General features: G+C 35.0%; 7 protein-coding genes and 1 non-coding gene across 12 annotated transcripts; 5 read left to right on the top strand and 3 right to left on the bottom strand.

Annotated features, from left to right (window-relative positions):
• The first annotated feature begins 789 nt into the window (after positions 1 to 789).
• Positions 790 to 2347, top strand: AT5G65320 (basic helix-loop-helix (bHLH) DNA-binding superfamily protein). 2 transcript variants are annotated; one of them, NM_125930.2, is made up of 3 exons: positions 790 to 1274; positions 1499 to 1900; positions 2059 to 2347. In NM_125930.2, the coding sequence occupies exons 1-3, from the start codon at positions 876 to 878 to the stop codon at positions 2146 to 2148; spliced, it is 891 nt and encodes a 296-aa protein (NP_201335.1). In that variant the 5' UTR covers positions 790 to 875; the 3' UTR covers positions 2149 to 2347. The 2 variants fall into 2 exon arrangements, with proteins under 2 accessions (NP_201335.1, NP_001331318.1); NM_001345678.1 differs by lacking the exon at positions 2059 to 2347 and having other exon boundaries at positions 1499 to 1938.
• A 2554-nt stretch (positions 2348 to 4901) lies between these two features.
• HB5 (homeobox protein 5) lies at positions 4902 to 7698 on the top strand. Of its 2 annotated transcripts, NM_125929.3 has the most exons (3): positions 4902 to 5365; positions 5675 to 6087; positions 6601 to 7698. In NM_125929.3, exons 1-3 carry the CDS (start codon positions 5299 to 5301, stop codon positions 7057 to 7059), a joined length of 939 nt encoding a protein of 312 aa, NP_201334.1. In that variant the 5' UTR covers positions 4902 to 5298; the 3' UTR covers positions 7060 to 7698. The 2 variants fall into 2 exon arrangements, with proteins under 2 accessions (NP_201334.1, NP_001032151.1); NM_001037074.2 differs by having other exon boundaries at positions 5342 to 6087; positions 6601 to 7577.
• A 4250-nt stretch (positions 7699 to 11948) lies between these two features.
• AT5G65305 lies at positions 11949 to 12033 on the top strand. Its single transcript is given in 2 exon segments — positions 11949 to 11986; positions 11997 to 12033. It is a non-coding gene; the product is annotated as a tRNA-Met (tRNA).
• Positions 12034 to 13401: 1368 nt separating this feature from the next.
• AT5G65300 (uncharacterized protein) lies at positions 13402 to 14373 on the top strand. The gene has a single exon (NM_125928.3). It carries the CDS (start codon positions 13798 to 13800, stop codon positions 14248 to 14250), a length of 453 nt encoding a protein of 150 aa, NP_569010.1. The 5' UTR covers positions 13402 to 13797; the 3' UTR covers positions 14251 to 14373.
• A 578-nt stretch (positions 14374 to 14951) lies between these two features.
• Positions 14952 to 20080, bottom strand: AT5G65290 (LMBR1-like membrane protein). Of its 2 annotated transcripts, NM_125927.4 has the most exons (14): positions 19535 to 20080; positions 18928 to 19016; positions 18450 to 18608; positions 18007 to 18220; positions 17629 to 17715; positions 17407 to 17546; positions 17196 to 17276; positions 17015 to 17079; positions 16681 to 16856; positions 16420 to 16550; positions 16260 to 16341; positions 15940 to 16153; positions 15750 to 15850; positions 14952 to 15673 (listed from the first exon to the last, which is right to left on the bottom strand). In NM_125927.4, exons 1-14 carry the CDS (start codon positions 19700 to 19702, stop codon positions 15179 to 15181), a joined length of 2202 nt encoding a protein of 733 aa, NP_201332.1. In that variant the 5' UTR covers positions 19703 to 20080; the 3' UTR covers positions 14952 to 15178. The 2 variants fall into 2 exon arrangements, with proteins under 2 accessions (NP_201332.1, NP_001032150.1); NM_001037073.1 differs by having other exon boundaries at positions 14969 to 16153; positions 19535 to 19960.
• Positions 20081 to 21238: 1158 nt separating this feature from the next.
• On the top strand, positions 21239 to 23923 carry GCL1 (GCR2-like 1). 2 transcript variants are annotated; one of them, NM_125926.4, is made up of 5 exons: positions 21239 to 21623; positions 21718 to 21920; positions 22226 to 22337; positions 22496 to 22722; positions 22805 to 23923. In NM_125926.4, the coding sequence occupies exons 1-5, from the start codon at positions 21447 to 21449 to the stop codon at positions 23385 to 23387; spliced, it is 1302 nt and encodes a 433-aa protein (NP_201331.1). In that variant the 5' UTR covers positions 21239 to 21446; the 3' UTR covers positions 23388 to 23923. The 2 variants fall into 2 exon arrangements, with proteins under 2 accessions (NP_201331.1, NP_001331037.1); NM_001345677.1 differs by lacking the exons at positions 21239 to 21623; positions 21718 to 21920 and having other exon boundaries at positions 21992 to 22337; positions 22805 to 23787.
• On the bottom strand, positions 23556 to 24216 carry AT5G65274 (ARP2/3 complex 16 kDa subunit (p16-Arc); the record flags this gene model as incomplete). Its single annotated transcript, NM_001126031.1, has 4 exons — positions 23556 to 23691; positions 23777 to 23877; positions 23968 to 24040; positions 24119 to 24216. The coding sequence occupies 4 exons, from the start codon at positions 24214 to 24216 to the stop codon at positions 23556 to 23558; spliced, it is 408 nt and encodes a 135-aa protein (NP_001119503.1).
• Positions 24217 to 24683: 467 nt separating this feature from the next.
• Positions 24684 to 26300, bottom strand: RABA4a (RAB GTPase homolog A4A). The gene is made up of 2 exons (NM_125925.4): positions 25847 to 26300; positions 24684 to 25413 (listed from the first exon to the last, which is right to left on the bottom strand). Exons 1-2 carry the CDS (start codon positions 26077 to 26079, stop codon positions 24966 to 24968), a joined length of 681 nt encoding a protein of 226 aa, NP_201330.1. The 5' UTR covers positions 26080 to 26300; the 3' UTR covers positions 24684 to 24965.

The following is a 26300-nucleotide window of genomic DNA, read 5'->3' as shown; positions in this document are numbered from 1 at the left end:
CTTATTATAGACACAACAATATATATAATAGGGTACAATTAATGTCAGATTGATAACGACGATCCAATAGTGAACCACAAATCACGAATTTTCAACTCACAAATAGACTCGTTTCTTTGTTAGATGAAATGTACCAATCATATAAAACGACATTGTGATTGGCAATCACAAAGAAATATAAATTGTTTATGCCTCATTAAATATATTACTTGAATGGTAAAGTATTAAGATTTGTTTTGCGATCATGAAAGTTAACATTCTTATTTGTTGTGTATATCTCTGAACGTTCTTATTGGATTATGTTATGTGGGATCTGTTGCTGAAGTATCCCTTTAGATTCATTTCATAATCCAATTTTCTTTATTTGATAGTATATTTGATTGCAGTCAATAAATAAATAAACTCCCTATAGATTGTTTTCCATCAATTGTAAGAGTTTTTATTTCTATTTGTAACTGAGGTTTTGAGCAAAAAGTCCATGGTATAAAAAATACCCCTTAGTCAAACATGAGAGATTTCATGACGATATATAAAGCGTAAAATCGGGTAAAATATAAAGTTATAAACTAATTGTTGATCTTAGTATTAAGAATTTATTGCATTCGTTTCTTAATTTATTGCGTAAAATCGGGTTAAAATTAATCAAATGGTTGATCTCTTCAGAGCTAGGGCTTCATTTCTTACATAAACGTCGTGAAAATTTGATTATTAAAGTCCTCCAAAGATTAATAAATTAAAACAAACCAACAAGACCCCATTATAAATACACGCATAAACATTACTTTGTGTAAAAGATAACGTAGCCATTAACTTTTATGCATTAACTCCTTCATTTCTTTTTGTGCTCGTTTGGTTGAGAGAGAGAGAGGCTATATATGATGTTCCAACAAGATTACCCTCATGGCTTTTCACTCGTGGAAACATCCTTAAGTTACGAAATGTTGGATTACTTTCAAAACATCGTCGTTTCGAACTCTGAAGACGTGGCGTCACAGCAAAATTCCATTTCGTCCTCTTCTTATTCATCAGCGACACTCTCCTGCTCCATAACAGAGCAAAAATCTCACTTAACTGAAAAGTTATCTCCTCTACGAGAAAGATATGGTTGCGGTGACTTTCTGTCGCGGAAGAGGAGAAGGAGAAGTGAAAAAACGATTGTAGATAAAGAGAATCAAAGGATGAATCACATTGCCGTCGAGCGTAACCGGAGAAAACAGATGAATCATTTTCTGTCTATCCTCAAGTCTATGATGCCTCTCTCTTATTCTCAACCTGTGAGTTTCTTTCTATCTTTAATTTAGCTTATAGGATATAAGCAGGCTAAGCAATGTTGATAATTTGATATGTTCGGTTAAAATTTAGTTTAGACAAAGAGTGTTAAGGTTCCTTATTAAAAGTAAGCCGTTAATTAAATAATAGTAATTTAGTATATTTGTTTTTGAATCAATTACTAAATAAAATTGCGAATTGATAAATTTTTGGGTTTTTCCTATAATAGAATGACCAAGCATCAATCATAGAAGGGACCATTAGCTATCTGAAGAAGCTAGAACAACGTCTCCAATCTCTCGAAGCCCAATTAAAAGCTACTAAACTCAATCAATCACCAAATATATTTTCCGACTTCTTCATGTTCCCTCAATACTCCACCGCCACTGCCACTGCCACCGCCACTGCCTCCTCATCCTCCTCGAGCCACCACCATCACAAGCGACTAGAGGTGGTTGCTGACGTGGAGGTTACAATGGTAGAAAGACATGCCAACATTAAAGTGTTAACGAAGACACAGCCAAGATTGCTCTTCAAGATTATCAATGAGTTTAACTCTTTAGGTTTAAGTACTCTTCATCTCAACCTCACAACTTCCAAAGACATGTCTCTCTTCACTTTTAGCGTCAAGGTAATCTATTCTCTTCCTCTCTTGTTTTAGGGGAAAAAGATAATATATATGATTATAGAAGTTGTTAGTTAACATAAATTTATATGAAATAACTAAAATAAGGCTTCTTGTTTTAAAAGTCAACTATATATGCTCAAAATGATTGGTCTCTGTATTAGGTAGAGGCAGATTGTCAATTGACGCCTTCTGGTAATGAGGTCGCAAATACGGTGCATGAAGTCGTTAGAAGAGTTCACAAGGAACGTTGAATTTTGTTTACATACTAGCTAACTTTGAAATTCTATTTTATTGTATAAACAATCTCTTATGTGTGTAATTTACATATATACAATTAATTAACATTAAAGTTGTTTAGTTTTTTTTTTTTTTTTGTTGGTTTACTGAGTTAATAACATTGTGTTGACGTCTATTAAATTGAGGATATAAAATACAAGCATGATGAATTGATGAGTATATGTAATCAGTTGAGTTTTAAAAAAATATTTGTGTATTCTTTTATACACTAGTAAAATTTGGTTATATTCAAGAAACATCAGATATTTAATATTATGGAAGAGCTAATTTTAAGCGCAATATAATAAGATTCACACGATGGGCCTTCTCATTACAAGAAATGGGCCTTTGAAACATATCTCGTATTTAGATCAGTAAAACCGGACGCGGATGCGATTCAATTTTGCATAACCGGATCATTGTTCCTCGAGATTACTGAAAGCTCGTGTAGATTACGAAATACGAACGAGCCTCGTCTACAATTAAACGCTAGTATCGGTGACCGAAACATCTGAAAAAGCATGCCTTCATTGAGCGGCCCAACTTACAAAATTTCTCTAGTTTACATTATTCGGATGGGGTAAATGTCATTTTGAAATCAAAATTTCATAAGAAATCATGTAGCATAATAGTTTGATAAAAGTTTATGGTAGTGTTGTTGATGTGTGATATTATGGTTTAAATTTGACACATGTTTTTGAGTAATAATATTTGGTGGATTTTTAAAAAGCATTGGATAAAGGTGTTTGGTAATGTGACCTTTTTACCTGTTTAGCTACATATTTAAATAGATATTTTATATAAGGGGTGGTAAATTTCAGATTTTTGGTTTTTCGAAAATTATGTAACTGATCATTCATGTCGTGTGATCAATGTTTCTAGAAGACAAAAAAGAACATCAAGAATCTAGTGGAATTAGTTGCTTTCATAGGATAACCAGCTCATCAACCAAACTCTGTTTGTAAGATTATATAATTCTCAATTTAAAAGAAACACCAAACCTATTTTAGTTTATATTTTTCTATTCTAAGATTTTAGATGGGTACATACGAAATCATCATATTAGTTGTCACAATACAAATGACTAATCTTTACTAATATATACACATTTAACAAAAAGTCCCAACTCCAAATACCTTTTTTCTTTACTAATCCCACCTTGCTTTTATGCTCTTTCTTTTGTCAATTAAATATATATATATATATATATTATATTTTATTTTATTTTCTCAAAATGACTGTTAGATGTTTTCTCTGTATAATTGTATTGTTTGATTCAGAAACACTTAAAAGTATATATTATTTGTATAATTTTAATTTTTGTTATTAACTACAAAGTAAAACAGTTGGTAAAAAGGTTAGTGAGTAATTCAAACTGTGAAAAAGAAAGTCGATTTACTTGTAGAATTACAAAGTAATTGAACTTTTTTTTAATGTTTCTTATCTATTGTCAATATATCTATAAAAATACTACTGCCAGACTAAAATAATACATTTTGTAGTAAATGGGCAAGATCGTTACAGAGACAGACAGACAGCTATCTCATCAAAGCTTTGTCTCCTTTCCCATTACCCAATTTTAAAAATATTTTGCAGCGTGTGAATATCCTTTGTACACCACATACTCTTTTCACATATATAATATTAAATTACACTAAAATTTGTGTACAACTATTACCTATATGTATATATATGTCAGCATGCAGCAGCTAACGAAGCAAAAAACATGTATTAATCCGACTGTCTATATATGTAAGTAACTTGCGTTTAGAAAAAGAAAAATATGTATTAGGGACTTGCATTGCGTTTCTTAATCAGAATGTAATAAGTTAATAACAATGCTGAAACACATTGACACTAATTTTAAAAAATCTTTTCGGTTAGAGCAAATCAATTTGCATGGCCAACTACTGGACCGACTACTATTGCAACTTTTTTTTGTTTTGTATAGTATTTCGTTGCGTGTATCTGCAATATATATCACCCATGACCCATGTCTATATTTATTGTATTTAAACGAAGGTTGGTCCAGTGTATTAATACTGATTGATTATGACATTTTAATTGAAAATATCCCAAATATCAACTCTACTGTAGTCCGTAGAGAGACCTGAATCTCTAATTTACTGTTTTTTAACCATGCCATCAACCAATCCAATAAGAAAAACAGGAACAAAATACAAGTGAAAACGAAGTAGCAATTGCATAATTTGGGACTCCAGAAGTTTTTTTATTAATCCTATAGAATCAAATTTTTTTCGGAATCAAATTTTAACTTTAACTATTGTATCATTACGCTAACTATGAGAACATCTTATATTATTATATGATTTTTCAACTGTTAAATTTAAAAGTTGATCATTTTGTTAGTATATGTTTCAAAAAATTTAATTTTCAAAATTATGTCGTAGTATATGAAAAAGCAACGAGTGTTTTATATGATAAAGTAGAAACTAATGATTTTGAACTAATTTAATGAATCTTTAAAATCTATGCCGGCTCCTAAGTAGCCGAGCTGAAAACCCATGGCATTGTCATGATTCACGTCCTGGACCAAAGTCTCATGAGTAAACCGGTGTCTAACTCTAACCATTGTAAGCTATTTTGCATTTAATTACAAAGTTTAAAAAATCCCCCGAAATTCCTGAAATAACTCAAGATATCTCCAACACTTCCTCTAGGGTTATCCTGTCGTCTTATTTAAAACCCGGAGTTGGGGTGAGAAGCCATCTCTCTCCCTCTCTATCTCTCTCCCTCTCTATCTCTCTCTTACCAATTTCCATTTCTCGGGGGAAAATAATAATACGACTTTTGAAATCTCTCACTAATATTTCCCAAGAAAACCTGATGAATTAAAAGTTCATATTTTCTTGGTGTTGATTGGTATTAGATGACTATTTCTTAGTATTAGTCAATTCTCTGTTTCCATCTTATATGGATAGTCTAGACACAGAGCAAAGATCCTTCTTTGGAGAAAAAGAAGATGAGAGACGAGAGAGGATCGTTTCTTCACGTATTGGTCGTAGATAGATCTTAATCGATAACCATCTAGGCCTTGATCTAACCATTCAATATAAACTTTATTTCCTTCTTCTTTTCGATCTCAATTGTTCCGACCAAACAAGATGAAGAGATCACGTGGAAGCTCCGATTCTTTATCCGGTTTCTTACCAATTCGCCATTCTACAACAGGTAAAATAAGACTCTTGTAATATAAACTCTTATACAATTCTGAAACTGCAATTATGTTTGTTGATGATCATTAGAAAGATACTAATGAATTTTTTTATTATATGATTGTGTTTTATTAATTAACATTTTAAGTAAATATATGTTTTCTGACAATTCATACTATCGAGACGTTATCCTGACAAGGTTTTGTGATTACTCATGACATCATAAATATTCCATTATTTGATTGAAACTATCCGTTTTATGAGATTGGTTAGATATATAGTAGTACTATTTTTAATGTACTACCTTGATTAATGATTTTAACAGACAAACAAATAAGCCCAAGACCAACAACTACCGGCTTTCTCTATTCCGGCGCCGGAGACTACTCCCAGATGTTTGACGCATTAGAAGACGACGGAAGTCTAGAGGACCTCGGCGGCGTTGGACACGCGTCTTCTACGGCGGCGGAGAAAAAACGGCGGTTGGGTGTAGAGCAAGTGAAAGCGTTAGAGAAGAATTTCGAGATTGATAACAAGTTAGAGCCAGAGAGGAAAGTGAAGCTGGCTCAAGAGCTTGGGTTGCAGCCACGCCAAGTCGCGATCTGGTTTCAAAACCGCCGTGCTCGGTGGAAGACAAAGCAGCTTGAACGTGATTACGGCGTTCTTAAGTCAAACTTTGATGCACTCAAACGCAACCGCGACTCGCTTCAACGCGATAACGATTCACTCCTTGGACAGGTATAGTCTTTGTGACTTTTTTTTTTGTCAATAAATTTAAACGTCTAGGCACACCCAAACAACCATCTTAGCCATTATTGTAACTAAATCCATCAATGATTCGGTCAATCAAATAAACGAACGTATAGAACATTAATAACATCGTTTCAATTTGTTTATTTTGAAATTACAATTTGAATTCTGACCGTTAGACTAAAGTTTTGATCGTCTGTGTTTGAATTGCCTTTAATTACGTTGATTTTTCTTTAGTGTATAAAAAAGTCACAAACTTATGCATTTTAAGCTAATATCATTTGTTAAAAATATCATTTTAAGCTAATTACAAATGATAAACCAAACACAAACAGATTTTTTTTTTGAATTTTGTGATTAATATACTAAAAGTTTCATGTTTATTAATTTATTATATAATTTGGGATAATAATAGCTAAATTTAAACAAATTCAGAGATAATCCTTTTGTTTGGTAGATTATAAAGAGTATTGATATTTATAAAACATGACATTTATGCAGATTAAAGAGCTGAAAGCAAAACTTAACGTGGAAGGGGTTAAAGGTATAGAAGAGAACGGCGCTTTAAAAGCAGTGGAAGCAAATCAATCGGTGATGGCTAATAATGAAGTCTTAGAGCTAAGCCACCGTTCTCCATCGCCACCACCGCATATTCCTACGGACGCTCCGACATCGGAGCTCGCATTCGAAATGTTTAGCATTTTTCCACGCACGGAAAACTTCAGAGACGATCCTGCCGATAGCAGCGACTCAAGCGCGGTTTTGAACGAAGAGTATAGTCCCAATACGGTTGAAGCAGCTGGCGCAGTGGCGGCCACGACTGTAGAAATGTCGACGATGGGTTGTTTTAGCCAATTCGTGAAAATGGAAGAGCATGAAGATCTGTTTAGTGGAGAGGAAGCTTGCAAGTTGTTTGCGGACAATGAGCAATGGTATTGCTCCGATCAGTGGAATTCGTAAAATGTGGGGGCAGAATTAAAAGCATAGAAAAGCTGAAGGGGGTATGTGGAAATATTACTGAAGTCATATTGGGTCGGAAAATGCATTACTCAAAATATTGGGGTTTTTCTTGAGAAAATGGAATATGACGCGAGAGGGTAGTAAAAACGAGCGTGTGGTGTTCCATGCACGTGTGGCCGTAATCTTTTCAAGGTTGAATGAGAGAGGACAAAAAAGTCTGAAATCATCGGGAATAAAAAAAATATGTGACGAAGAAATCGTTTTTTCGTCGTTTATAATATTATTTGAATAATTTTACTTAGGTGAATGTAATCGTCAAAAATCTTTAAATTCCGAAGGGTTAAAGATTCTGAGCACGACTAACTATCTATCCTCTTTTATTGTTCTCGTCGTCCATTGACGACTATGCACAATTCATAAGATTATTCCCTATGTACAATGTGTCTTTTTAGAGAAACCTATCTGAATTTTGAAAATGTTATATAATTTAATTTTGGCATTGATCTGTTTCAAAGTCGACATGATACGATCGATGCTAATAAGAACTGTTTATTTCGAGATTGAGAGTGGTCCAAATTTGAGATGTCGGATTTGATAAGATGCATTACCAAATAATGCTTTTAACCAAAAAAAATCCTCAAATATAATCAACAATTGTTTTGAATCGGTCAAATCTTCTTGTTGGTTTCTTTAAAATTGGATCTTCAATTGGTTCATTTAGATAGGTCTAAGTTGTATGTTTAGTTTTAGCATCTGTCTTACCAACTTTTATGATAATCGATTATTATTGATTTATGTGGTGATAAGTTTTGAGCTACAACACTGTAAAGTCTGTAATTAGGATAAAATGTCATATCGCATTTTTTGTAAATGGATTAATAACATACAAATCATAGCATGATAAAAAAAAAAAAAACATAAAACCATTCAACGTATGCATAATTTCTCTTTTTCGTTATCTTTTGAAAATTTCTCAGTAAGGACATGGAGATAAAACATGAAAAGCCGAGCCACATAATTGGATCTCCCTAAATATCCGTGTTTGTTTCTAGCCGTTCCTTTTTCTCCTTTTGTTACTTGCTTTTCATAACCTAAAATCTTGTTTTTTATTTGCCTTTTTGCTGCAAGGAAGAAGCACGATTACTATTTGTTTATTCAAATATAAATCCCATCGTTCGATATACTCGTATTTGTTCAAAAAAAAGTTGGTATATTCCCTAGAGAAAATGTACCATTCCTTGTCAACTTTCACTATGAATCACAACTCAAATCAATCTTTTTACCGCTTAGAAAAAAATACTTTATGAAACAGGTATCGTATTATTTAATATCACTACCTCTAAATTTTTAGCGCTCAGTTAAATTGAGTGTAACATAGTCATTGTCATACAACGTTACATCTCTGTGTGTGTATCTTCAGTTTAGTTATCAATCTTCTCGGGTGATGATGTTGTCTTTGATTTTTCATATGTTTTGATATTTTTTGGTACAACAAGTTTTTCATAACTGTACATACTTGAAATATTAAAACCATGAATTCTAAGGAAAATATTATAAATTTACTAAGAAAATAAATAAAATATGTCAGACAAGACGAAGTGGATAGATGTTGCACATGGGATTCTGTTCAACGAAGTCTCAGGAAAAAACATTTGTTTAGTGAGAGGTCGTATTACATGCGGCGATCAGTATCCTGATCATATGGATCTCCAGACGTAGCTGCCGTACACGTGTTAGATTTGCACGAGATCTATTTCTAATCGAACCTTTTGGATTTAGAGAAAGTCCAAAAACCCAAAAAGCTGTGGTAGGGCCCAAAGTAGAGCCCAGAAGACTTTTGCGGTGTCGCTTTCAGACAAAGACATTGGTGGAGAGCCATGTGAGTAGGACCCATAGTACATCGAACACGTCACTTTAAACGCCGTCGCGTCACCGTTTATTTTTACACGTACGCTGCACCTGCAAACTCCTTTCTTTTTCATGTTCTTTTTCATATTTTCACGGTAATGGTTATTATCTGCACGTGTATAATCATTTACCGCCGTCAAAAAAGTTGTTTTCTGGTCAACGTAAAAAGAAAATTTTATAACACAATTTTACAGTATAAAAGGAGTAATGAATCTTCTATGTTAAAGGTCGAGAAAAAAAGATTTTGGCGAAAAGGATCACATAAAAGAGTGAATGACAGATTTTGGGTACGAAGAAGTGTAATCGGTATTAAACAAATTACTTATTCAACTAGGATTACTAGTAGTAGTAGCTAGTTTCATCCCTGAAAACAATTGCAAAAAAGTTGTTCAGGTCGACTTCCACTATCATTCATCTTTAAGCACAAAATATTACCCACTATAACCATTTTTTAGTTATAATTATGAGTCGTACTCATGATTGGTTGTCTGATAATTAATAAATTAGGTCATAAGCCGAGGGAATAATGATCATTAGCTAACACTTGGGGTGACATGCTCCACTCTGTCTAAACAGCGATTATGTTGTAGTTTTTAGGGCATCTTTCCTATTTATTTCTCCCACTTTTGCAGCTTATATTCTTCTACACAATAATTTCTTTTATCTGTTTTGTTTGATAAACAGTACAGATATGATCATCGTTTTGGTTATTGTAGTATATATAATCATCGTTTTGTCATACGACCCTAATCCTGACCCATATTACAAACCAAGGTTATAATACAACCATTCGTTTCCATCACCAAATATTTTTTACCAATTTAAAGTGGAAAATCCATAATGTTTAATTAGTATTCGACCTTTGTAGCAGAAAAGGGAATTTCTTGCATTGAATTAGACGCGTATACTTATAAGCATATATGATATATTTATCATCTATTAAAACGACCTAAAGACTAAAGTTAATAAATAAAAAATATCACCACTTAACTGGTTTTTAATTGGAAATTTATCTGCAAATTGTGATTATTAATAATATTATATATCCCTTTATAGCTTTGAACTTTGATACGCCAATTATCTTTACCTAAGCGTACTTTATTGTCCGTCTCACGTATATATAAGATATAATTGTATATTTCTAGCTCTATGCGATGTTACTGTTTACGTAGTAATTATACTTTTTCTTAAAGTAAGTGTAGTTAATTATATAATCAAGTATCACAGAATAATAAAAGATCAGAAAATTTAATATTAAAAGTGAGTTTTGCTCTAGTGTTTGTTTCATTTTGCTCACAAATCAGTATTATAGTTCTTCTTAAGGATAGACATTCTTAATGACAATCTGCTGCTGAAGCAGATATAACTCGTCTTTTCGTTTCCTAAATAAAGGTTATGGTTCTGGTATTATGATTTTAAAACATATACAAGATTAAAAAAAAAGAAAATATAAAGAAGGAGAGATTCTGATTTTGGTCGAGAATTCTGTGTAATGCCAACTTGATGCTGCCCAAGTTCCCAACCATGCATGTGCACTTATACCCATAGGATATATGCTGTTTCGACATTTTTATTTTAAAATATAATACTGTATAATACAGTACATGATAAACTTTTTATATTAATCGGAAAGCTGGAGTAACCGGAAATTTAATATTGTTTGACGATCATTTCCGTGAAATTGGAAATTCCAGTCAGTTATATCATCCGGTTATATGTCCCATTTTGTTTTTGTTTTATTTTTGTTGAATTTGTGATGGACTTTGGGTTAAAGAACTTGTATGTGGAAATGTAATTTCACAAATATTTGTTATCAAGAAGGCGATTTCCAAAGTTAATTTTGAAATCGTAGTCAAATAATCCATTCTTTTGAAGTTGCAAAACTTAAGCATCTAATTAAGGAAAAATCATGAAATAATAGTAATTTTGTTTGTGTACAATTAGCAAGCAAATTATAAAAACTAAAATCTCCCATAACGGAACGTTGTAGGGCTCTCCACAAAGAAACAAGCTTGGCTTTTGTCATGGTCACCAAGAGGGACCCAAGATTCACCCATCAGCCAAATTTGACTCCCACGTAAGCACCACTAACCTTTCCATATGCCTCGGAGTTATAAAGAAGACTCTGTGAGTTCACGCGCTCCGCTAATCCAAATTGGTCTTTGATCCACCGGCTCAATCATTTCAGCTCGGCTCAGATTGCATCTAAAAGTAAAATTCCGAAATAATATGCAGCTGCTATATGGAACTAGCTCGAAAATGATCCCGTAAATAAAACATTTGTGATAATTGAAGATAGTTGGTTTTTTCTTCTTCTTACAAAATCATGGAATTTTGAGCCAAACGATAAACGAATTATCAAAGTCTATATGAGGATGATATCTTTGTGATTAAAACATTCAAAACTGCAATTATACGCTTCAAAACTATGAACTCTTGATTTTGTAGTGAATTTCTCAACAGCTAAACCATCATGAGTTGGTTTGAAATACAACTGATCATCATTGAGTAATAAACAAGTAATTTATTAGTGTGCTTTTTAATTTAGGGCTGAATAATTCAGGTCCCATAAATTGCTTGCATATATTAAATGTGATTTTTGTCGCTTTCAGCTTACTGTTAGAGGCATAAGGAAGAAAAAACTAGACCACATGTTTACCCGTCTAGATACTAGAGACTTAACCCATACATTATCTTCGAATAGTCGCTTGCTGTTCTCCATGTGACAGTGTGATTTAATGTGTAACAAGTTGGTCCATTTCAGACGAAGTGGATAACTAACCCTAAAAGGTGAAATTAAGTGATATTTAATGCATAATATCTAAGGGAACTCATAAAGTATCTCGTTTGAACAATACTAGAAACTTGTGTATAATTTTGGTACCTTTTATCTGTGCGAGAAGTAGTACCTTAAGGGTCGTTTCAGTTTTTATGGAAAATAGGGGTAAAAAATACATAATATTACGGTACTCAACAACATTGGGGTGGTGGCGCAGTTGGCTAGCGCGTAGGTCTCATAGCTAGTGAGTGATCCTGAGGTCGAGAGTTCGAGCCTCTCTCACCCCAATATTTCTTTTTGCATTGTTTTTATTTACTTGGGCTTCTTTGGGCCTCCTTCTGTTATCCAAAAGGCCTAACTTGGTTTTGAGCTATGTTCACCCTCTTTTTATTATTATCGTCATGTTCTCCCTCTTCTGTTATCCAAAAGGCCTAATTTAGTAATTTCCATGTCCCATCACTATTACAAGTCACAACACTAATGTATTATACTTGCTCCGTATATCATAAGATCTTATATAATTCCATCTTTTATCAACACAATCACTTTTATTATATATTTAATATATGTACGTAGAAACATTAACGTGAAAAGTGAAGTGGCTTTACCAGATTATAATTGATTTTTTTGGTGCTTCGTCAACACCACGAGGTCCATAGAACATGTTTTAAGATACTATATTAATAAAAAAAATTGGTAAATCATTAAATGTCAAGAAAGGTTCATGGAATAAATAGTGTTTATCCGAATTAAGTTATAAAACAAGAGGATCTACTTTGTAATCTGATCCCATCACTCATTCCCACGATCATGAACCGTACAAACTTCTAGATTTTCTTCTCAATAACTTCGTTTTCCCATAAATTTTGGTCGTTCTTTTTGACTACACTCTCACGTGCACACGAAATTGAAAGCATACGGCGCACCATTCTTCAAGAAACAAAACTGAAACTATTAATATACAGAAAATCAAAAGTCACGTAAATTAAGAAAATACTATGAGATAGTAAAAAAATGAATGCGCACGAGTGTGTTTTATTATTATTTGGTACGCGTTAGAAGCGAGTCCCGAGTCCACCGGCCAACGGTCACCGTCAGATGATACCTAACAAGTGGGCTCCGTAGCATGTTGAGTGTTTGTTTAAATCCCAACCGTCCATCGCTATCAACGCTTTTAATTTGCGTTTCTTTTGTTGACCCTATTTCGCGTCTGAATCGGGAAATTGTGAAACCAAAATTGAGTTGTTATTAGTGTCACGGCCTGTGACTTCTCTCACTTACATCACCCATCATATAATCTTCGTTAACTAACTGTACATAGAATCTAGGGACATTTTTGTTTGCTAAATAACAAAAATCTATGGATCTTCCGGTTAGATTTGTTTTAAAAAAATTTGGAAAAAAGAAAAGCAAACAGCTGTAAATTTCTTTTAAATGAAAACTAAAAATAAGTAAATATGAAACTGTATAAGTTAAGAAATAAAAATAAAACTAAAAAGTAAGTAAATCCAAAATTATATAGATACTAAATTAAATTCCAAATCTATTGATATTTTTCATACATTTAGTATAAAATAATATAGATTTTTATCAATTAAGATTTTCTTTACAAAAATATCATTATATGACAAATATCAGTTGTTTAGATTTTTTTCCTCAGATATTTTCAGTATAAAGATAACAATCATTTTCTTAAGTTTGACAAAAAAATAAAACAATCATTTTCTAAATTATGTTCTTTAATTGATCAAAAGCAAAAAACCAATCACTTTTAATAACGTAAAAAGAAAAGAGAAACAGTAATTTGACTAATTTTTTTATATAAGTGGTCCTTTACACGTCATAACTGCGTCTTCTACGAAAAGCCCTGTCAACATAGCGAAACCTTAATGACCTTTCTTTGGTTATACCGACGTTGAAGCCCACGTGGCAATACTTCACACGTGCACATGCGTGTGTATATATATAACCCACACATACATAAACCTCTTTGAGAGCAAATCAAAGTGTAAAAAGAAGAAGAAAAAAAAGAGAACGAAGAAGATAGAAAAATGGAATGCAGAAAACACAACCACCAAGGCAACAGAGGAGTTTGTCCTTGTTGTTTAAGAGATAAACTCTCTCGATTACCTAATACTACGTCGTATTACATCGTTCACAGATCTTCTTCTTCTTCATCCACCACCGTTTCGTCTTCTCCGTCGTCTCCGGCGGTGAAGGATCATCGGAGAGCTGGTTCGATGTCGATGTCTTTCGCTGTTAGGGAAGCTTTAAATGGTAATCTGATCGAAGCTTTAGGTGGAGGATTAATGAAAAGCAGATCTATGGCTCATGTTCCCAAGGATTATATTGTTAGGGATTTGACGAAGAAGAAGACGGAGAAATTGAAATCTACGACGGTTAAGAAGAAGACTGGGTTTTGGACTAAGTTGCTTCATCTTAAAGGGAAAGGCGGTGGCGCCGACGTCGGCGGGTTTGTTACTTCACGGCAACGAGTTTATTAAATGACCGACTTTAGTCTTTTTTTCCTGAAACTTTTATTTTTGACGTGTACAGTTACAGATTAAGAAAGTAAAATGGTGAAAATAATGAAAGTGATTTCTCATTAATGAAAATGGAGATTAATATTGGCTAGAAAGGCAAAAAACACTACAAATTATTTTTGTTAAAGAACTTGTTACAAGTTGTGATTGACAAAAAAAAGAACTTGTTACAAGTTGTGATTGACAAAAAAAAGAACTTGTTACAAGTTGAATATTGAACAAAGAAGCAAAAAAGCTATGAAGTTTCCTGGGATTGACCAACCAATCAGTATTTTTGATCATATCTTAAAAGTATATTTTTCATGGCTTAACTTACGTGTTATATGAGTGACTTGTCATATAAGACATCTATAATATATTATTTTTTGTTAATATTGGCTAGAAAGGCAAAAAAAAACTACCAATTAGTGCTATTATTTCTTGTTAAAGAACTTGTTACTAGTCGAATATTGACCAAAGAAGCAAAAAAGCTATGAAGTTTCCTGGGATTGACAAACCCAATCAGTATTTTTGATCATATCTTAAAGTATATTTTTCATGACTTAACTTACGTGTTATTTTGTCCAAAAAAAAAAAAAAACTTACGTGTTATATAAGTGGCTTGTCATATAAGACATCTATAATATATTAATATCTGTATTAACATGGAATCCATCACGGATTTTAAAATGAACCGAGTACTTTATGTATATCGTATTATATAATCCAAAAGTATATAACATGTCATTAACAGGTAACATATAAAAACCTACAACACAAAAAATGGACCCTTCCAACTCCCAAATTAGATGTTTTTTGTAAAATTGTTGTTATATACTATGGTGAACAAATCTGGTGTTAAAATGGAGTTCTTTTAAATTTTCATCATTAATGAACACCATCTTCATAATCAAACTTCATCATCATCATCGAGGTAGGGGCTGTGTTCTACAGACCGGTTTTTAAGTCTCTGGAATATCTCATCTAGCGACTGTGGCACTGATGAAGTCACTACTCTTGTGCTTGTTAGTGCTGTTGTTTCTGGGCTTTGTCTTAATGGAAGAAACTTCTTGGTAGCTACATTCTCTTTAAAACTCTGGATTCCTAGTTTCATGTTTCGCCATGTGGAAGCCAGACGAGAAGATGGCTCTCCAGATCCTTGACCGTTACTTGGACCTGAATTGTCTGTTTCGAGTAAGGACACTTTAGCTGAAGCCATGTTCTCTGGCTTTGTCATAGAAGATGGCGAGTGTTTGTTCTGTTGTTCTCTAATGGCTGCATATTTGTTAGTGATTGCTTCTCTAGCTGATCCGTATTTACGGGACATATCGTCTTTTGATGAACTTCCTTTTAGTGTGTCTATGTCATAGCTCGACGACATCTTCATTTCAACAGAAGAATTTTCCTGCAAATATCATAGTCAGAATTTGGAACAAGTACTATGAGCTCCGCTTTTATATGTTATGGGTTTTACTACTTACAGAGAAATTGCTTCCTGGTTCAATGTCAACATCGTTGAAGTTCCTCGCTAATGGAAGAACATGCTCGCCGACTTTTTGTCCTTCTTCGAGCCAGGTTCGTTCTAACCATTATTATAAATGGAAAATGAATTCAAAACAAGGGTTATGGATCAAATCTCAATGCAGAAAAAGATCAATATAGTGTTTTTACCTTTTTTAAGAATCATTAACCCCGAAGGATCAAATCCGTCCGTATCTTCGGTCTCTGTTTGAAATCTAAATCTTTTCCAGCTACCAAAGTAATTAAATATGCGATCGAAGAAATTGCTTGCAACTAGCAATGTGTAGATAACCATTATGAGAGGATAGATCTCATTGAACCGTTGTCCAAAGACCGGGACAGCATCATCGATTCTACCCATTTTCTGTAGAACCAAATGAAAAAAACATTGCAAAGAAGCACATATATATCATGTCTCTTAAGATTTCGAAGACAACAAAATGCGCAAAGGGAGAGATAAAAAGAAATACCTTCTCAAATATAGTCTCAGAATGAAGTTGAATGAGATTAATAAAATTGTAAGATATTGGTGGCGCATATCGAGCAATCATCCTAAAGAGATACATATAAACCAGCTATAAGCATGTAAATTTTTTATTTAAGAAAAATGATGGATAGATATTCACTTACGAGCAAATCATTAGCAGATTCACAGAACTTGTTTGTCGAGGAGTCAAGGAATAAATCATCAGCATCCCAATTTTGAAAAGTGAATAATATGTACAGACACACATATACACCAAAGGTACAAAAGCAAATGCCTGAAAGCAAAATGATCAGGATTGAAGAGGAATTTACTGGTAAGGCGAAACAATTTGCTACTCTAAGATAACAAGATATCACGCCACTCCATTGAAGTGAGAACTGAATAAAATGTAAAAGTACACATACCTGCACTAGCAGTTCATCGGATTTCACAGAGCTTATAAGTATTGAGAAGAGGGACAAGTCCAGTTTACTAAGAAGGAGAGTTGCCTCTGCTAAAAGAATTGCAGCAGACATAATCCCCATAACTACTGCCAACACCATCTGAATTTGTTTCTTCAATATACACCTCCACATAAATTCTGCCAATGGTAGCAATGTACAAAAATATTCAGGGATGTTCTCGTTCGTTCTTTTATTTTTCTTTCAAAGTGGGTATAGTCATGAAACTTTCCACTTCAGTAATCCCGTACAGCAGGTCGGAAGAGAGAATGAGTACAAAAGTATATAAAGAGTTTACCTAATGAATCGAGAAGATTCCCCATTTTCCCAGTTCGAGTGGCTCTGAAGCTCGAAATGTATTTCCTGAAATACGGTGCAACAAAGATTCTTCAGGTGAAAGGTATCATAAACTTGTTTAAGTTAATAACGAAAGAGATAATCGTATACTGTATGAGAGATGAAATGACTGAAAATCTGACCATCCAGTTGCATCACGACGTTCATAATTCTTCATTGTATCTTCAAGAACAAGGGCCTCCGTAACATAAGTTAGATATTCACTGCAAACAGCCATAGTGACACATTACTAAATATTTCTATATAATACAGTAACTTAATCTATCAATGGAACGAGTTTCCTAACAAAGTAACATAGAAGTTAAGACAGTGCCAATAGAAACCTTTCTATACCTTTTATATCTATAATATTCATCCTTAGCATTTCGAAGGTGCCGCCTTAACGTCGCCATAGATTTCTCATCTGTGTCATAGTCCATATCATTTTCGCCCAATTGACCACCTTGTGGCTTAAATGATGGGTCTTCCCTGAACTGTATAGAGCATCATCATTAAAACTGGAGAAGTTTCAATGTATGTCCACAACCTAAGGGGGTAGTGGGATATAGAAGTTACCATTTTAGCCAGCATAGCATCTATAACATTCATGTATGGTCTCATAGGATCACGCTTGGACATTTGAGTTGAAGTCGCTTGAGCAACCTAGCAAGGCAATGGTTATGAAGTGATAAACAGTCTGATAAGAAAACAATACATGAAACGTTTCTGGAGGGAGCACAACGTGAAGTTATTTAAATTGCTAAAACTCTAAGGTACTTAATCACGTGAAGTGAAGTTAATTTGAATTCAAGCCTGCTAAATGGAATATCTCCCTATATCTTAAATAGCACCACTGATTATGTCATGGTCTAAGGTTCTAAATCAAGTTTGAAGCAGAGAGGGCATATCTAATCGGATGAGAATGAAATCTTGTTAATTCCAGATAATACTTACTACAATCGCATTTGAAAGTTCTTGATGGGCATTATCAAGTTTCACAGCAATTTTAGCAATTTTGTGCGAGAGAACTTTTTGGCGTGTGGTCCAGTCTGCATTCTTCCAGAGGGTCTTAGGTATTTCGCTCAAGCCAAAGCCAAGGAGAAATGCACCAGTGACCAGCCCAAAAGTATTTGAGCATGCCATAGCATAACCCAAAATGCTTCCTGTCCTGTTAGCGTACAAGAATGTCTCAGTCAAATAGTCCAGGAACGAATGTAACTTCCACCCGAGAAAAAATTGAGAAAGATTTGGCAGCAGATTTTCTAAACCCAGCAAGTCAGATGAGCAATTGCAATACTTAGCAGTTGGATCATGCATTTTTTAATAGAAGAGCTAATAACAAGGTATGACATGCAAAGCCAATATATAAGCATATCCGATCATAAGGGACAACTTACCAGTTTCTGTGCATCATGATGAGAAGGATAAGACCGAGAAGACCAATGAATCCCAGTACTAGATAGAAAACTAAGTTGACATGCACGCTAGTCTTCAATCGCTCAGACACGGTAAAGTCTCCAGCATCTTCGAAACCCTGAATAAGGGGCACCACAGCCCTGTTTAGAGGTAACATAGTTTAATATATGAGGTAATGTACATCTATAAGCTACAAAAACAATGTAGATGGATTGTGTGAGTGCATTTTAAATACTGCCAAACAAAACAAAATTTACGCCTTAAAGATAACAACCATGTAGATGAACTTATTTGACCTACACTGGACACGTCCTGTCATGTTAACTAGGTAATATTTTCAAAAGTAATCTGGTTTCACCACCTAATATTGGATTTGATCAAAAGACAGACACAATATTCTGAAAATATGGGGGAAGACGTGTCAGGTAAAAAGCACTGAAAAGCTTGACCAGTTCATACCAGGTGAGTAGAAACGTACTCCAGTATGACCAACTCCATAAGAAGGAAATGGCGCCATTCTCAGGATGATCAGGTTGCAGAGATAGTGTCTGCAGAACATAAGAAGACAAATGAAGCAAAACAATTTCATATGAGACATCTCCTAGTTATTCTAGTTTGGTTTACATCCAAATCATACATGGCAACCAAAATCTAGCTACCATTGAAACTTTCCCAAAAACATTCCTCAACAGCTCACAACCATGAGAGACCAAAGCTATCTATCCATAAACACAATTTGTTTGACTACCAAATCAACTAAGCTTCATGCTTAAAAACCTTCAGTGAGTATTTCAAACTCTTTCACCACTAAATACTAATTTCAATATAGGTCTAACAAATGCGTATAAGCCGTATTCAAACACCACATTCTTCAGCTAAATCTCAATTCAACGTATGATCCTATGAAACTTCCAGGCATCAGAAAGAACCCTTTAATTATAACCGACGATTCAATTCCAAATCAAGTAAGACGACTCCTAAATTCAAAATCGTAAGCTCGTAAAGGCCAATTCGATCAGAATCGCACAAGTCCGTATTGGCTGAAAACATGGAAAGTAAAACTTACCGTCCAAATGTCGGCAGGAGCGAGGATGATAACGGAGACAGAGCAGAACCAGGTGTATCCAACGGTGATAAGAACGTACCGAGGAATCTCCGGTCCGGCGAAGTATCGGAGCGTGAAAACAACTAATCCTAGGGTTAGAGGCAACGAGATCAGATAGAAAACCCACATCTCCCTCTATCTCGATGCAGAGAATTCAATTAACAAAAATCTGAAACAACCACGAGCTTAGGGTATCGATAAACGCCGCTGCGAGATCGCTCGACTCGTCTATATGTACGTTAGCGCGTGAGAGTAACGCGCCGGTAAGAGGAAGGTCGCTCTCTAGTTTGTTGTTCCTTTTTTTCGTTCTTCAGTTTCGTTTCCTTGGTTCGATCTCGGTTCGGTTCATTGACGAAGAAGAAGAAGCAGCTTTTTCCACGCTCTAATGCTTTTTTAAAAAGAAAACGTAAATATTTATCTTCGTTATTTGGTGAGAGTTGAGAATTGAGAGACTTTGAGAAGAATTAGTCTGATTAATATTAAATAATTTCAACCATCAAATCTAAAATTAATATTTGTTTGCGTCAAATTTAATCCATTAGTACTCTGATAAATATGATTTTAAGTTGTAAGGTAATTGGTTGTTTCAGAAAGTCAAGGAACACATTTTTTTTTAATTTTTGTTTAATGAAAATGCTTAATTCTTGCGCAAGCACGAAGTTTTTGATATCATGCTGCGCATTTTCGCATGAAATTTTGAATTTTCTGTTTGTTTTTTTTGGGTTTTCATAATTAATTATTAATTAGTTGTCTTAAAAAAAAAACTCCACTATTTTTAATTGAATAAAATGAATTTCAACAAAGTTAGGCCTCTAGGAACTGGGCTGCACTTTACAAAGCCTGATATTGATGGTCAGTAACTGGGCCTGGTTACACCTACAAATATAATTTGATGAATTAAATATGGGCCGTCCGATCTATAGAGACTACATGCGTTTTACAACATACGGGGTTTAGGTGTTTAATTAACACGCGTGAAAGAATATCACATGATTCACGTTTTCCAAACGTGTTTACAGGTCAGCAGCTAATACACTGATTCATGTTCAATAAGTGACTATCTAACCAAATGTATAATTCGTAAATTGACAAGAAACACATTTCGACGCGTTCACACTCACCTATTTTAAAAATATAACTAATTGATCCGTTTATCAACTAAAACATTACATATTCGATTAGTTTTTTAATCGTCTGATATAGTATGAGATTCTCAAATCTCTGCACTTTTTTATTCCTTATTTATAAAGGTATATAACATCGAGCGTTCGTAGTCCATGCCATATCCCCTAAGCCAGATCTAACGGCAAATCGATTCGTAAAAATGATAGAGCCGACAAGATGCTGACACGTTTAGGCTCTGTCTACCGGTTCACGTGTATTACGGTCATGTCCTGCAACCAGAATCCAATACCCTAAACCCCACTTTCAGCTTTTCCTTTGTTTCTTGATACTTTAATAGAAGCATCACATTTATTTTCCAAGATGCTTAAGTCATTATTTTAAAGACTGGTAGGTCCTATACCCAAATGCACAAAATTACGAAAACACGTGTGGAACTGCTAAAAATCATACTCAAGTACCTAACATATTTATTAACTACTGAATTAATCCAAATAAATTACTAAAATATTTTATACCAAAACTAAACTAAAAGGTGATTCACAAATTTCTTTTAAAAGAAGAAAAATCCATTACAGTAATTTTATTTGGTCTAATAGAACTAAAATAAATAAAGATAAATAAAAAAACAGAAACTATATAAATAGCGGCTGTTATAAAAACTACAAATAAATATAACTCCCGTATTTGATTCTTTCTTCAAGATATCAATCAAGATCAAGAGTAAGACAGAGACACAAAGGCGAGAGCTATGTCGTCGTCGGTGGATTTCGTGACGGAACAGGGGAGATGCGGCGACGATGGTAACGGCGCCGGAGAGACAGTAAAGAATGGCGAAATTGATCATTTGCTTTCCGAACCGTCGGCTCCGACTATTTCTCTCCCTACGGAATCTTTCCTCAGAGCAGCGACGTTACTCAAGAACCAGGTGCGTTACGATAACTATGCGACGCCCCAGACGGCTAATGTAAGCCTAGTCCGTACGTTCGCTCATATATGTTTTTTGGTCGATGTATGTATAGGTTGTGGAGGCCACGTGGAAAGGTGGTGTCGAAGCTCTTGCCTCTGGTTCGGGTCCAGTGCTGGATCCGACTGTGTACACAGGACTACTCGGCACAGCGTTCACCTGCTTGAAGTCGTACGAGGTAACGCGGAACCATCAAGATCTGCTAACTTGCGCAGAGATAATCGACACGTGTGCCAACGTTGCGCGTGCCACAACCAGGTGAAAATATCTTCGTCACTAAGTTGCTTAGCCAAGTAAACATCAAATATCATCTTCCATAAAAAAAAAAAATGGAATCTAACCATTTTAAAGAATATTCTTAATTAAAATCTGTCTGATAGAAAACACATGTGTGAGATTGAGTCATTACAAAGATGTCACTGTTTAACCAATTATAGTTTATAGAAAATTATGTATGTATGAACGAATTTTCAGGTTCTGGAATAATAACAATATCTACACACCCATTAGAATGGACTTGTCATTTTCTAACAAATTATTGGACTTGTTATGCTCATGAATAGGCACGTGACATTTTTATGTGGAAGAGGAGGAGTTTGTACGCTTGGTGCAATTGTAGCCAATTACAGAGGGGACCAATCAAAGCGTGACTTCTTCCTCGGTCTTTTTCTTGAGGTTCCAATCTTTTTGACTTCATACACCATTTCTTTTGCTTACAACACTTTCAGATAAAAGCTATAGATTCAGTATTTTGATCCAACGTGTCATATATTAACCCTTAAGCAAGATTAGTGAAGTGACGAGCCTTTAAGATTTGTTATTCTTACAAGCAGCTTGCAGAAGAGAGAGAGTTACCAGCAGGACCAGAGGAAGGAGGATTTGGGATGTCATATGACCTTCTCTATGGAAGAGCGGGTTTCCTTTGGGCTGCTCTGTTCCTAAACCGATATCTCGGCCAAGGAACTGTTCCTGACCATCTCTTATCACCCATTGTTGCAGCCATCTTAGCCGGTGGGCGAGTTGGAGCTGCAGATCATGAAGCTTGTCCTCTGTTATACAGGTTTCACAAAATAGCTATAGTTTGTTAAAAGAGAATCCTGTTTATCTTTAGTAGGAATTGATCTTACTTTTGTGGCTTTTAGGTTTCACGGAACGCGATTTTGGGGTGCTGCGAATGGATTAGCTGGAATCTTGTATGTATTGCTGCATTTTCCACTATCGGAAGAGGATGTTAAAGATGTTCAAGGGACATTGAGGTATATGATGAGTAATAGGTTTCCGAACAGCGGAAACTACCCGTGCAGCGAAGGGAATCCGAGGGATAAGCTAGTCCAATGGGCTCATGGAGCAACCGGCATGGCCATTACTTTGGCTAAAGCATCTCAGGTGTTTCCCAAGGAAAGGGATTTCCGCGAAGCAGCCATTGAAGCAGGAGAAGTAGTGTGGAAGAGTGGCTTGGTGAAGAAGGTAGGTTTAGCTGATGGAGTTGCTGGTAATGCCTACGCTTTCTTATCCCTTTATCGCTTAACCGGAGATGTTGTATATGAAGAGAGAGCAAAAGCGTTTGCGAGTTACTTGTGCCGTGATGCGATAGAGCTCGTGAATATGACAAGCCAAGAAACAGAACATGATTATTCGCTATTCCGGGGACTAGCTGGACCAGTATGCCTCTGGTTCGATCTTGTGTCGCCGGTAGATTCTAAGTTTCCTGGTTATGAGATATAATTTAAAACCAGGTAACCGTAGGTTCTTTTATGACTATCTCTTTGTGAAAGGATCTTAGGTTCTCCGGTTTATTCCACTTTCTATAATCTATTGAAGTAACTTGAGATTTGGGAGAAACATTCATAGAAAACAAGAATAAAAGTAACATGAAAAGATCAGCTTAATGGTTTAAACGGTATTGGTAGTATCACTCAGACAACGGAGAATGCAACCGAGACCAGCTCTCTCTGTTAGTTTCTCGTGAATCATCAAACACTGTTCGCATGTGGGTTCGTCACCAGTCGAAAGACCTCTGTACAAGTACCTGATCCACACCATTTAAGCAAACAAAACACTGCTTCCACATCACGCTAATTAAAAGCTAGCAGAGCAAAAGGCAAGAGACTTACTTCATGAGAATGTCGTAATACTCGGCAGTAAGAGAATTTAACATTCCTTCGATATCCTTTATCGCCATGATAGCTCTGTGCACAACTATCCAATTAGCTGACTGCAATTTCACAGATATTTATCATAAATTACACAATCTTTTTGATCATGAACAAACTACTTATGTGCATGGTAGAGGAAACAGTAGGACCTTGCAACGTTCGTCGAGAGTTTTAGGTGGCGAACCATCAAGAGCCGTTTTAAGAGCTTCGACATGTTTGTAGCTGAATAAAACGAAGTAACAATTATAGCCTAGGTCATCTGAGAAAGTTGGAAGAAAAAAGGAACTTTAGGGTTATTACTGTTTGAGTAAGCTTTCAATCTTCTGCGATTTGGTTTCGATCCTTGCCATTATTTCCTCTGCATTATCAGCTTCAACAAATGCTGCTGCACCAGCCATTGGATCTCTCTCTTTCTCTACACTCTCCAGCAAAATTATCTAAAACCTAATCAATTAATTTCATTTCTTCATTCAAATCGACAACTTGCTGCATAAGAAACATATGATTTGAGTTTACTAACCAAAGGAGGCAATGCAAAACTTGTCATCCCCATAAAAAGCTAAAAAGAGAAGTAACAATCACGACAAAATCAATTCTAATCACGTAAAACAATCCATTGCCGATGGTACGCAGATTTCTCACATCATATCAGATCAGTAATCCTGAACTTTCTGATCAAATCATACAAGATTGAAGAATCAAGCAGGATTCGAAGATTACCTGAAATTAGAGAGAATAAAGCAATCGAGTGGTAAAACGGCCGAGTGAGAATTTATCAGAACTGTGATACCAATTATTAAAATCGGATGCTTCAGTTTTTAATTTTTACTTTTTCACATTGACGTAACAAGAGAAATAGAAAAGTTGTTATTGCTGGTATATATTTGTAATTAACAAAAATGTAACAATAATCTTACAAATGTAGAGAGAATAAAAACATGTTGATCAAATTAATATCCAATTTTTAAGATCAAATTAAGATCGGTTTGTTATACTTGGATTCAACACCCCAAAACCCCACAAAAACTGCTCATTAAGCAACAAATGAATCACACAGCTCTAGATAGGAGAAATATCCCAATCAGAGTCTTTAAAACATCTATATATTGTTGTTATCAAGTAACATTCAAGAATTGAATTGGTTTATCTAAGAGTTACAACACATGTTACTCTTGTTTGGTATCACTTGACCAGGACCTGGAACAATATCAATCTTCTTACCAGCAAGCGACCCGGGATTACCATTCTCTTGATCTTCACTCGCAGCCAGACTTTTCTTGTTCACAATGTTGAAGATCTCAGTCAAAACCGTGGAGAAAGCGCTCTCAACATTGGTTGCGTTAAATGCAGATGTCTCCAAGAAGAACAAACCTTCTTTCTCCGCAAATTCTTTCGCATCTTCTGTCGGTATAGCTCGTTGATCCACAAGATCTGACTTGTTCCCAATAAGGATTATCACAATGTTCTTATCTGCATGAGCACGTAGTTCTTCTAACCATCTTGGGATATGGTCAAAGGTTTGGCGTCTGGTTATGTCATACACCAACATCGCCCCAACCGCTCCTCGGTAATATGCACTTGTTACTGCTCTGTATCTGTTTCAACCAATACCACACATATAGAAAGATATACAATGTAAGCATATGATAAGCATGAAATGTGGTGGTTAGCTTACTCATTAAAGATCAGTGAATGTATAAAGTTGATGAAGCATCACTGGGAAATGTATAACAAAAGTGTCCAAATTTGTACCAATCATAAAATTATAGAAGCTTAATAACATTGGAATAGTAATATACATAATTCTAGTCTATACATAATTTTGAAATCCCAATCCCAAATTCTCAATGATTCTACCATTTTACTTCAGATCCTCCCAATTTCGTATACAGATCAGTAAGCTTTACTAGAATTCGAAATCCTAAGCAGACCTATCATCTTCCAGATCTAGAGAAACAGTAAAATCTTACGAGATCTAAGTTCAAGCAATTGAAGTAGCTAAAAGTTCCGGGAGAGGTCGGAGATTACCGTTCTTGGCCGGCGGTATCCCAGATCTGAGCCTTAACACTCTTGTGATCGATAACAAGCGTCCGAGTCTGAAACTCAACGCCGATGGTGGCCTTAGAATCCAAACTGAATTCGTCTCTAGCATAACGAGCCAGTATCTGTGATTTCCCAACCGCGGAATCGCCGATCAACACCACTTTGAACACATAATCAATCTTCTGCGACGGATCTCCGTATCCTCCTCCACTAGTCATCTTCTTCAACGTCTCTCTCTCGCTAAATCCTCTCTTGCTAAATCCTCTGTTTTAAGCTTTTACCGAAAAGTGAGCTTTTTTGAAGTTTTAAACGCAGAGAGAGATCTGATACGGTCGTATTGTCGTCGTTGTCAACTATTAGTCAATATTTTTAATTAATGATGACGTGTCTAAATATTAACCGTTGGATTCTGCCGGCTCGGTGAGATTTGACGGATTCG

Source organism: Arabidopsis thaliana, chromosome 5 (genome assembly GCF_000001735.4).
Source record: "Arabidopsis thaliana chromosome 5, partial sequence".
Classification (NCBI taxonomy): domain Eukaryota; kingdom Viridiplantae; phylum Streptophyta; class Magnoliopsida; order Brassicales; family Brassicaceae; genus Arabidopsis; species Arabidopsis thaliana.
This window is presented reverse-complemented; position numbering and strand designations above follow the sequence as displayed.